At 25.3% G+C, this 12,658-nt stretch overlaps 4 protein-coding genes across 4 annotated transcripts; 3 read left to right on the top strand and 1 right to left on the bottom strand.

The window, feature by feature from the left end:
• Window positions 1-233: 233 nt before the first annotated feature.
• OCT59_027770 (uncharacterized protein) lies at window positions 234-1,877 on the top strand. The gene is made up of 4 exons (XM_025312819.2): window positions 234-324; window positions 418-844; window positions 923-1,035; window positions 1,106-1,877. The coding sequence occupies exons 2-4, from the start codon at window positions 589-591 to the stop codon at window positions 1,229-1,231; spliced, it is 495 nt and encodes a 164-aa protein (XP_025188693.1). The 5' UTR covers window positions 234-324; window positions 418-588; the 3' UTR covers window positions 1,232-1,877.
• A 149-nt stretch (window positions 1,878-2,026) lies between these two features.
• On the bottom strand, window positions 2,027-2,942 carry OCT59_027771 (uncharacterized protein; the record flags this gene model as incomplete). The annotated part of the gene is made up of 2 exons (XM_025323953.2): window positions 2,027-2,423; window positions 2,575-2,942. 2 exons carry the CDS (start codon window positions 2,940-2,942, stop codon window positions 2,027-2,029), a joined length of 765 nt encoding a protein of 254 aa, XP_025188694.2.
• A 2,282-nt stretch (window positions 2,943-5,224) lies between these two features.
• On the top strand, window positions 5,225-5,990 carry OCT59_027772 (uncharacterized protein; the record flags this gene model as incomplete). The annotated part of the gene is made up of 4 exons (XM_066137219.1): window positions 5,225-5,255; window positions 5,328-5,429; window positions 5,507-5,574; window positions 5,904-5,990. 4 exons carry the CDS (start codon window positions 5,225-5,227, stop codon window positions 5,988-5,990), a joined length of 288 nt encoding a protein of 95 aa, XP_065993629.1.
• Window positions 5,991-8,077: 2,087 nt separating this feature from the next.
• OCT59_027773 (uncharacterized protein) lies at window positions 8,078-9,841 on the top strand (the record flags this gene model as incomplete). The annotated part of the gene is made up of 1 exon (XM_025312820.2): window positions 8,078-9,841. The coding sequence occupies exon 1, from the start codon at window positions 8,219-8,221 to the stop codon at window positions 9,839-9,841; it is 1,623 nt and encodes a 540-aa protein (XP_025188695.2). The 5' UTR covers window positions 8,078-8,218.
• Window positions 9,842-12,658: the final 2,817 nt, after the last annotated feature.

The raw sequence follows: 12,658 nt of genomic DNA on the forward strand, positions 1-12,658 counted from the left end.
AACAAATTTTGAGAAAAAAAATTTTTAATTAAATAATTCGTCAAACTTTAACCAAATTGAGATAAATGTAATACTATTATACTATTCCCGATTAAGGGATAACTCCATTACATATACCAAATAAGAGAAAAAAAAGCACAATTACAATAACCATTTTTTTACATTACAAAAAAAGTTATAAATTTGACGTTCGATCAAATATTTGTCAAGTTAAAAATAATTTCCGCAGTACGGAAATTTTTTATTCCCAGCTTACCGTATGAGCCATTCTTTCCATTCTTTGCAATAAATAAAATAATAAAAAGGCGCAGTCGTACAACAATAGTAAGAAAAAAAAATAAAAATTTTTTTTTTTCGTATATTTTCGGTTCTATCCGTTATATATTATTTTAATACAAAAAAAAATTTATTTTGAAGATCCCTTTTTTTATGAAACACACAAGATTTGTATCACCTGACAAATACTTAATTGTGTATTATATATATAAATTACCCAACTTGAGTTAAATAATCAACTCTCCCTTTTTTTTTCCTTTCCGTCGAAATTTTTTTTTTTTTTTCGTTAACAGAAACACGGTATTAAAAAAAATGAACGTGAACGAAAAATCTTGTCGAAATTGTGTTGTTCTTAAAGCACAACTTGAACAACAAGAAGCTATCGTGGCCAAATATCTAAAGATAGTACAATCTCAATCGGAACTAATACAAGATTTACAGAACAAATCATCAACGGTTGGAACATCCCCAAAACCTTCACCTCGTAGGCAATATTCAACAAACTATACGAACTATAACGGATGGGATACGACTTCCAATGATCCAAATAATAAAAAAACTCGTGGAGGTAATTTTTTTTTTTTTTACTTTACTGCGGTTATATTTAATTTTCTGATTTTACTTAATAAAGCATTTTAACAAAAAGGTTACCGCGCTTTTATCGGCTCTATTACAAGTGAAATCGACAAAGATTCATTAAAGAGATGTCTTGAAGATTCATTTGGCAAAGTAGATAGTATTGATATTATAACTTCAAAGGTAATGTTATATTTCAATAATATTTATGTCTAATTTATTTATTATTAAACTAATTAAATATATATAATAGGCCTGTGCGTTTGCGGATTTTGCTTCACCAACCGCATATCATAATGCTGTTAGCGAAGGTGCCGTGTTAGTTAATGGAATAGCATTAAGCGTCGAAAGAGTGAGAAGACCTAAACCACGAAAATGAATTTACGCAAACGAAAAACACACACAACATTATCTATCATTCTTTATTTAAACGCGGGCGATTAAAAAAAAAAAAGAAATGGTTCGAGTTTTATCATTTAAATCATTTATTTTTTTTTTTTGCGATTTTGAATTTGCGACGGAAATATATATTATATCCTTTCCTTTAATCTATTATTTTGAATTATTATCTTACTCATTGAATGTCTATACTTTTTTTTTCATATGAAAAAAATTTCCCCCGTAGACATTTATCTTTTTTTTTCTTTTCTTGCGATTAAAAATTAGCGTTAAAAAAATGATAATCGAAATTTTATTATTCTGTTACATCGGTTTTTGCGTTGTTTTTATTTGCGTTGAATTCTATCATTTACTGTATGTATTACATATTTTTTTCTTTATTGCGTATATTTTTTAGTTTATTATCATTTTTTTTAAGCTAGTTTTTCTCTAAATCATTTTATTAACGAAAAAATACCCTGTAAAAAATTCCAACAAAAAAAATTGAAAAAATTTAAAAAATAACAAAATTTAAATATTATTCATAGTTTTAAAAGAAGAAAAACTATTAATAATAAAGATCTTATTCTTATCTTTTTACTTGTATCAAAAAGTAAAATAAAGATAAATTAATTATTTATTATTCGAACAATTTGATTAGGAAAATAAAATGAGTATTTTAAAATAAGTAAATAAAACAATCACAATCAACTTTAAATATGTATATATTATATATAAAAAGGAGTTGATTGTCTGGTGACATAAAATAATTAGGTCTAGACCTAAAGGCTTTTCATTAAACCTTTGTATGTTTGATAAATTTGGAAGGGGTTGCCAATTGAGTACAGTAAAAATTTTTGAATTCTTTTAAACCCATGATTTTATCCTCATAATCCTCTGCTTCTATTTCTAGTGCCATTTTTCGAGCCACTTCACGAAAATTGTATTTAAATTCCGAATGAAATTCTCTATAAATTTTAATTTCTTTTTTTGTTTCTTTGGTTATAGATTCTTTCCTTTCAATCCATGCATCTCTTTCATATTCCCTCACTTGATTATATTCTTCTAATAACCTTTTTGCTTCAGACTCAAAATACAATTGTGGTTCCCAATTAGCCACACCGGGCATTTTTGGCAATTCATTTAAGAATTTTATTAAAACTTTTGGAAATCCTTGTATTAATTTATAACCACTATAAGAATATAAGAAAATAAATAAAATTAATATACATATATGGTATATATTATACGGACAATATATATATACATTTTAGTACATATGGGTTGGTATATATATATATATTTATTTATTTATTTACACATATTAAAATTTTTTTTTTTTACCTAATAGTTCTTTTCTGTAAACAGGTTGAACAACAATAAAATTTGGCTTCCCAATAAAGAGTTAATTTAATTTTGTCTTTTTGTTCACAGAATTGACATTTTTCACATATAATCATCAACCAAAGATATTGTTGTTCACTCATCACTTCGGTACCTGACGTTGTAGTACATAACTTTGGTGGAGAACGATTTAAGAATGGTATATGATGTAATCTTGATTTACGCCAAATATGTTGAGATATTTCAGTTTTTGGCCATAATATGGATCTAAATTTTTTACATACTGAAGAAATTGTATAAAGATCAGAAGGAGTTAAATAAATAAAAATTATCATTAAAATTTCTGGAGGAAGTTCTATTGCCATCATTTTTTTTTTGATTTTAACGGGGGGAGAGAATTTTTTTTTTTTTAAAAAAAATTATTATTAAGTATAATAATAATCAATTTACTTATATAATAATAAGTTTTGTTTATCTGATATATCATCAAAAAAATAAAAAAAAAGTGATTTTTTGAATGAATTCTTATTCTTATGACCTTATTGTTTATTTGTTTTTTTTTTTTACAAAGTAAAATAAATAAAGAAAGCTTACGGTAATTCTTGATCTGGAGAAATGAATAATATTTTTTCTGGTTGAACCATTGAATATGAAAAAATAAGTTAGGAAATGTGGCTTCTAAAAATATGATTTCCGTGCATAAACTTTAAAACACGATGATATTGTAAATAGTATGTGAAAAATTCGGATCGTGATCTTTTGTAAATCTAAGCCTAATTGTCTTATATGGACTTGATTTTAAATTACGAGTCAAATTATTGATAATGATTTAATAGTTACGTAGGACAATGGTGCTCAAAATTAAGCCAATACATTCAATGAGCATGTTAAATAGATGCATCCCGTGATCAACAATTCAAGGAGACAAACTTTTATTCACGTGATGTTGAAATAAACATGTACTACATCGCTTCTCATCAAAAAGGGAATTCATTGTTTTCTCCAAGATGAAAATAGTAAAATAAAAGAAAAAAATATTGATATAGTATTAATATAGTATTGATCGGCTTAAAGCAATTTTCTCTTGTAAGGTACAAATTGCCGATAATCCGAGAATATTTAAATAACAAATAGAAGATCAAGAAAATAAATCGTATGATATTTGAAATCAAGAAAAATTGATCGTATGATAAAATAATAATAATATCTGGTTGGCGTAAAAGACACTATAAATACTATAATGTTTTACAAATATAGGAATTCGTATGATTATTATAACTATTGTAATTATTGTCGGATTATATTCAATGAAAATATCCATTTTTAAATGTGTTATAGATATCTCGTAAAAAAAAATAGGAGAAATTCGTGATAAAGAATAGCCATGGCTTTATATTTTTGACGGATCTTTTAAGGTTAAGATAAGAAAGATAAGAACATTACGTTAAACTGAATTCAGATTATAGGGTTTTCAATGTACAGTGTAATGTTTCTCTCCCGCGTGTATATCTCTGTTGTATCTACCTATTTTTAAAAATTAAAATGACTTTATATATATCTATTATACTAATATAATACTGAGTTGATTTGGTAACCAAGTTATAATTGGTGAATCACTATGAATATATATGAAAAAGTTGATGAAAAAACAATTATTTCTTTAAAAATTTAAAAAAAATCAAACAAAATAAAAAAAAAAACAAAAATAATTAAGAAATCAAACCAATTTTATGGACTAAAAATTTGCATTCCCATTATATTTGCAATGGAATAGAACTGCGGGCGTACTTTGTAATATTGTAATATGTATTATACGGGAGAATCGACAAGGGAGAATACGTATCGTCTCAAGCAATGTTAAGCCTTTAATTGCAAAAGTTATAAAAACAGGACCCTAAAGCAAAGGAAAGAAATCTTTTTTAATATATTTGAAAATTGTTTAAGCGAAAGTTATCTAAATAATGAGTATAACTAAAACTATTTCCGTAAAAACAATTAGAATCAACTTCCGCAAAAACAATTAGAGATTAGTAAAGAAAAAAATCACGAATCAAATTTAAAGTTACTACCACTTACATCCTTCATTATTGGAAAACTGATTAAACGCAGGCCTTGCACAAAAAACATGTCCGAACAGATTATAATATCTTTATTTAAGGTACATTTTTCAAACTGACTGTGAACCCTAGTTGTAGTGATTTTCTCTTGACAAAGTAGACAGTATATCTCTGGTTTTTATATTGTGGCGTTTCACGTGGTATTGTACGTAATGCTATAATAATACGTAAGTGCAATATGATTCAAACGAAAAAATGTTTCTCTTAAATTTGATCAAGATGAAATATTTAATATATCTTTTCATTGTTATCGTTTCTATTATAATTTTATACAAATTTTTTACTTTATGCGATATTCTAAATATTCCAATCTTCTTTTATGTTGTACCATTTATTCTTATTTTTATATATGGCGTCTATCGCTTTATTAAAAGAATTGTAATTCTAACAAATCATAAATGGAAGGATCCCATCTGTGGTACGAAAAGAAGATTTTATTATTAATTATTATTACTAATATTATCAATTTTAATTAATTATTTGATTTAAATCAAGTTAAAAAAAGAAATTATGTAAAGGCAATAAAACCCACAATGAAAAAACGGTCATGCAAACTAAAAGAAGGTACCATATAAATAATAAAATTAAAAGAATATTTGATATTAATGTTATCTGAATTCTTATTATTAATTTAAGGAAAAAATAAGCAAACTCTTAAACTCGTACGAACTAAAGCTGTAGATGATGGTCCATTTCTAACTAAAGAAGAATTCCATAAACAATTGAATTTGCTTGAGAGTAATTTATTTCTTTTAAATCAGTTTTCTGCTATATCTATTTTTTTTTTTCCATCAAAATTAAATTATACTTTACAGTTAACAGGTTGAAAGCTCTTGAGAAAATTGAAGTTAACCAAAGTGATGTAGATCCTGAAAGCATTAACGTTCGTTACAGGAAAGAGAAGATCAAATTGTTAAAAAGATTTCGTCTTTCCTATAGAACATCTAAAATATAATGAATGAATTCAACTACCTCGTAGATTTCACTTAGCTTTTTAGCTTTTAAGATTTTAAGAACTCTCAACAACTATACCAGAATGTAATTTGAGCAAGCAATAATTAGAATTCAGTACAAATTGTAAAATTTACTACGTTATTGCTATTGATTTTGTGAAGATCCTCCTTGATGAGAAGGACGAGAAGGAAGAATAATGTCAGAACAATTTAAATTTTAGAAAATTAACGCGTATTGACTTGTTTAATTTTTGCTTAGATAAGACAAGGATACTTACTATCTCAATCTAAGAAAGTAATTGAAGAATTGAAAAAAAACACACACAATAACGAATCATCAAACTAACGTTCGGTAAGAGATTCTGTAGTTAATAATTTATACGATGTTAATTTTTATATTTACTAACTTCATTCGTACAATATTCAAGTTATCGTTCATCTACATTAGATCATATTTTACACATATTACAAAAAATTTGTTTTACAAAACTCTCTTGGAATAAAAATAATCCTCAAAAGAAACTCAAAAAGGTTAATCAATCTAGTCACAATTGATACGAAAGGAAATTTTATCAACCCATTTTTTCCCTCAACGTTAATTTCCCACGCCTATTTTTAATATACTCAATCCCTTTACCGTGAGAATAATATTTTAATAATGTGGCCTGATGATGTTGCGACCATTTAACAACCTATGTCGTAATATTAAACTTCTGTATTTGTAAGCGGTTTCGTTATAATTGAAGTTAGATTGCAACCTGTTGCAATCCGAAATGTCTTCCGACAATTTTTGTTACAAAGTTAGAAATATAATCTCACAATTTTTTCCCACAAATTGAAAATACTGAATATTTGAACTAACTCATTCAATAAGTGAAGTTTGACCAAACGGACCGAATATACATCGTATTTTTCGGACAGGTGAAAGTCAAAAAGTTTAATCAATCGAACCAAGCTGAAAATGTCTTAATTTAACGATATTCTGAGCAGGTTTGTTTATCCAGATTTGGGGAAAAAAAAATTGTATATTGTAATATTAGCTATTGTATTTATAACAGTCAAATTATTTATTTATTAACATTCTTTATTAATTGTCTATAAAATTTTTTTTGTGCCCAATAATTAAATAATATGCATGTTTCGGGAACTTCTAAAGATTGATTAGGGGACTTCTTTCAAAAAGCCCTCTCCTAAACCTAATTATGATCTTCGGCTATAATATTATTGTCTCACGAATCAAAACTTTAAATATAAACTTTACTTATTTCGGTTTCGGCTACGCCTAAACATTTAGTTTCGGCAGTACTTTTAATTAAAGGAAATTAGGTGTACAACATTTACACAAGATTCAAAGAAAATATTTTATTATTAGAAAAAGCGTGTAAAAATTGGAATGATATATAATGAATGATATGTATAATGATAAATGTACTATAATAAATAAAGGTTCAGAAAATACAAAATATAAATTATTGTATTCAAAATATTTAATCTATATTATCAATATTGCAAGTTTGCAACATATTAAGGTGAATACTACTTTGGTTATCGGTTATTATTTGAATCAAATCGGATCGAAAATTATCCCTAAATGCGATCTAGATTATATCTCCGTTGGTTATACACTTATACAGTATTTATGACTTCATAAAACGAGCAATCATTTTTAAATTACGGGAATGTTGTCCTACAACTATGGATAAAAAAACGGAAAAATTATTTTACAAGGATACATACAAAAGATAAACTCAAAATATATATGCTACTACTATTGGTAATACGTAGTACGGTAGCAGCCACTTTATTGTTATATATTCCCTCTAGGACAAATCTATAAGAGAACATCATTAAGAAACCTGAAGGAATTCTAGTCAAAAATAGGTAGAAATAAATAAATATTTCGATATAAAAATGATAATAAATTACATGGTGTGGTGTGGCAAATTCTGTGGCAATTCTTTAATATTTGTATAGTTATGATGGAATGACATCACATGTACAGATGTACTTTTCTTTGCCTGGCCCATTCATGTGTAAATGAATAATTTTAACAACTAAATTGAAATTTCATTTATGTCCCAGAAAAGTATCAATCGGACAAGAGGAAAAGAACTTCCATATAAAAATGAAGTTGATCAATAGACTAAACCTAAAATGTATTGATCTTCGAAGGATAGATTAATTAATAAATTTTCCTTTTTTAAAACAGATTATAAATGAAATTAAATGAAAATGAATAATAAATACGTTTATCTTAATTGTTCACTGCGGCTTCAAAAAGAAAGAACTGCGTTTAAGTGGCTTACTTGTTCAAGTTAAATGAAAATCATGGCGTCGTGAGGTAATTTTGATTTCCGTGACTCAAATTTCTTAATGAGGAATAATGTGGCACCAGTCTTATAAACAAATTAAAAATTTGTTATATTTTTTTTTATGTTCTTTTTCCTCCTTCCCTTTTTAATTAAAAAAAAAAAAAAAGAAAGCGAAAAAAAAAAAATAAAAATAAAAACTTTAAAATAATAAATATTTCAAGACAAAAAAAAAAATATATATATATATATATTTTAAAATAATATGCAATCAATACTTCCTTATGATTGTATAGCGGATATATTAAAATTTCTTCGTGATGATAAGAAAACACTTTACGAATGTTTATTTGTTGACCGAAATTTTTGTCAACTTACAATTCCTTTACTTTGGAGTCGACCTTTTGAAAAAGAGAACATGAAGAAATCATATATAATTATAAATACATTGGTATCATGTTTAAAAGAAAAAGAAAAACAACAATTAATGAAAGAATTTAACGATTCAATTGAAATAAAAATAGCATTATTTGATTATGCTAGTTATATTAAAGGATTTGATTATCAAAATTTTGAGTATGCAATAAAAAAATGGACCGAATCATATTTTAATTATTTTGTACAACCTTTTAATATACATATTTTTATATTTCAATTAATGGGAGATTTAATTTTTACTCGTACAAAAAATTTCAAAATGTTAAATTTAAGTCATGATAAATATCATGATGAAGAAGAAAAATCTTTTGAATATAATATATTTCAAAAAATTTTAACATTTAATAATATTAAAAAAGTTTTAATTAATTTAGAAAAATTAGAATTAAAATATTTTAGTTGGGGACATGATATTGATGGATCACTTGGTGATAAAATTTCAAATTTTTTTATTGAATTATCAAAATATTCTAATAATATTCAAGATTTAATTATTGATATCTTTTTTGATTCAACTAATACATCAAAAGTTAGTAAATCTTTGGCAAAATTAATTGAATCACAAAAAAATCTTTATTCCCTTCAAGTAACAGAATATATTGATTATTCTTTTATTAATTCAATTCAAAGTCAAGCAAATTCTTTAAAATTTCTTAGAATTATAGAATTAAGTAATTTTCATTCTTTATTACCAATATTATATCATTGTGTTAAATTAAAAACTCTTGAATTAACGGAATATTTTGAAGTTGAAGATTTATGTGAACTTTATAATTCTCATATTTCTTTACCTCCAATACATATTGAAAATTTATTAGCTTATCAAATTGAGATGGAAAGGAATATACAAAATTTTGAAGATGCGATGGCAATACTTATTAATTTATCAAAACATAAATTAGAATCTCTTACAATGGAATTTGTTACTTGTAGAACTATTTCTTTTTTAAAATTAAGTTGTCCAATTAATTTAACTTATTTATCTTTAAAAATTTCAACTTTTGGTTTAATTAAATTATATGAAATAATTTCTTTATTAAAATTACTTAAAACTTTAATTATTATTGAATCTGGAAGATATGAGGATCCTTTATCACCTGAATCTTCAAATAAGATAAATCAATTAATTAAATTAGCGATTTCGATTCCAATTTCTTTAACCCGTCTTGGAATATCATTTTTAGTTGATCTTACCGGTTATGAAATGTTTTACAAAGAATTTTCTGTACCTATTCAAGAATTAGATATTTATATTTCATTGGATGATGATCATTTGAAAGGAATTATTTCTTATGCTGAAAAAAACAGGAATTTAAAAAGGGTTGGAATTATGAGATTTAATCATTCTTGTTTAGATGGTCATATTTCTAATGATCTTTATTTAAAAGCAAAATCCTTAATACCTATTATAGGTGAAACGAAAAAAATCAAGCATTTTGTTAATAGATAAAGATTAATTATTCATTGGGCAGGTTATTGGCAAAAGAAATTTCATTGGCAAAGAAATTCATTGGCGAGATTGGTCCCAATCATTCCTAATATAAGTGTGATAAAATAAGGGAAAAAAAAGGTGTTTTAAAAAAAAAGGTGTTTTTAGGACATTATTATTTAGCCACCATTATCACCATTATTTCAAATGAACAATGATAATGATTAATTTATATGTATATATATATATATAAAAAAAAAAACTTTTTTTTACTTACCATTTTTTTATAGTCCTTTCACTAAATCTAATTTATTTTAGTTTTTTTTTTCTTTTTAATTTCTTTCTTTCCTTCTTTTTGTTGTTATTTTTTTTTTCACTTTGTATATATTTATATATTTACTATTATTATTATTATTATAAAAAAAAAAATTTTTTTTTTTCTTTCATTTGTAAATTTTTTTTTTGCAAAAATGAGATTCCGTGAATCTTATTAAAAGAAACGAATTTAGGAATCGGTTAATTTCATCTTTTTGTAATACTAAAATTAAAAATTAAAAATTAAAAAATTAAAAAATTAAAAAAATTAAAAAAAAAATTAATTTTGAGTTAAAAAAAAAAAAATATCGTTTTTACGTGTTCATGTATGAAAAATGCAAATGAAAGTAGTACGAAAACCATTGTTTTCATTGTTATATCCTTTTTATTCAAATTTTCTAATATTTTTATATCTTTTTCAATCATTAATTAATCTAGGTTCCCCCATAAAAATATTTAAAAAAGGTTGTATTAATATTATTGATATTAACGAAAAAGGAAAGCTTTAAATGAAAAAGGAAGAATTCTGTTACCTTAACAAATTAAAAATAGGTGAAATAATCAAAAGTAAATTTCCTCCTCTCTTTTTCTCTAAAAAAAAAATCATAAAATTTACTTCAGGAATGTCGTTATTACTTAAGCCCATTTCTAAAGATAAATAATCTCTTTAATGAATAATAAAATCTTTTTTTTTATACACCGTTATCATACTCTTTTTATTAATCTAATATTCATAATATAACCACGGACCATATACTGTATCTGCATTATTATGAAAAAAATATTCGTGTATTAATCTGATATCATTATAAATATCCCCTATTATAATTATTATTTGAGGAGAGAAAAAATAAATTAACAAATTTATAAAAGAAGCATAAACGGAGAAACTTTTGAAATTTTTACCCACGGAGGATAAAATGATTGGTCAAAAAAATGCCACGTAATGACCCATTTTTGACTTGCTGAATTATACTCCCGATCGCGTATAATTTTAACCGACATAATTATATTTTATCGTTATTAATTATTACAAGTTTTTATAAATTAACAATTATAGTAATACCGCTCGTCATAGTGATATTTCCTCAGTTAATAAGCGATACACACCTCTCGTTAAAACCGAGATGACTGATGTAATTACTATGATATTAAATTCTAATTAACGAAAACTTAACACATTGAATCGATTCCATATATATATATATATATATCAGGTAAAGGTAAATGCCACAATGAAGTGATTCTCAGTCTAAAAACCCGATAACATACATAATATATATATATAGTAAAAGGCAATTTCATTTTAGTTGAACAAAAATTTTAAGAAAACAACCCTATGACCGCGTGTTCGTCTTTGGTAATCCCATTCTTTAGATACTCCCTCTTTCATAAAAACTATAGAATTTAATCATAACGTTTTATTTGGTTTAGTTTGCCTACAAGAGATAAAACTGACTAAAAACTCAACCAGTTAATTTTTTTTCGACATGATACCAAATTGAATAATCAAAAAAGATGAAGATTTCTCGATTTGGTCAAATCTCGAAAAGTAGGACTATTTATATGGTGATATTATTAAATTCCTTTACCAATAATAGAAGTAATAACGAAGCAATAACAAAATAAACGACAAAAGAAATTCTTTCGCATTGTTAATACTAAGACAATAAGTTTTAGTTTCTTTCGACATATTACTAAACATTTATTTAACACGTTAATCAATATGCACCCAATACATTATTATCCGTACGGTGACCCGAAGTCCGCGTGTCCGTTGCTGGTAATCGCTCTTTTCATAAGGACTATGGAATTTAATTATTTTGTCCTATTTAAGAGTTAAGACTGACTAAACCGTAATCAGTTATAAATAAGTACCAATAAATTTCAAGATTTGATTTTTTTTAAATGGTTAAAATTTAAATTATCTTTCAAGGCCATACACAAAATCGATAATCGATTTGGTCAAATCTTGAAAATTAAGGCCATGATGATATTAAATTTCTTTAATAACAATAGAAATAACAATAGAAGTAATAACGAAGTAATAATGAAATAAACTACAAAAACGAAACCAAAATTTAAGAGAACATAGTATCTATATGATCCGAAGTTCGCGTGTCCGTTGCTGGTAATGTAACCAACATGTCTTTAGCAACAGACACTGCTTTGAAATCCTACTACGAACTCTATGACCTCGCTGCTTAAAGACCTTAAATGATTACAATGAAGTAATAATCCATCCTTTGGGATGATTAGGACACTTTCTCCAGATTCCTATGGAATTTAATTATTTTGTCCTATTTAAGAGATAAAACTTACTAAACCTTAGTCAGTTAATTTGTTTTCAACACGACAGAGAATAAGGACCAAATCGATAATCAAAAAAATTAAGATTCTTGATTTGGTCAAATCTCGAAATGTGGGACTATTTTTACGGGAATTTCTTTACTAATAATAAAGTAATAATAGAAGTAATAACGAAGTAGACGATAGAGAAAAAAGACCAAATCAACAATCAAA

This window comes from Rhizophagus irregularis, chromosome 7 (assembly GCF_026210795.1).
Source record: "Rhizophagus irregularis chromosome 7, complete sequence".
NCBI classification, from domain to species: domain Eukaryota; kingdom Fungi; phylum Glomeromycota; class Glomeromycetes; order Glomerales; family Glomeraceae; genus Rhizophagus; species Rhizophagus irregularis.

Coding starts and splice junctions, on each gene's coding strand:
- OCT59_027770 (XM_025312819.2), top strand. CDS start 589: ATGAACGTGAACGAAAAATCTTGTCGAAATTGTGTTGTTCTTAAAGCA. Junction 845..922: donor TAATAAAAAAACTCGTGGAG/GTAATTTTTTTT, acceptor TTTAACAAAAAG/GTTACCGCGCTTTTATCGGC. Junction 1,036..1,105: donor TTGATATTATAACTTCAAAG/GTAATGTTATAT, acceptor TATATATAATAG/GCCTGTGCGTTTGCGGATTT.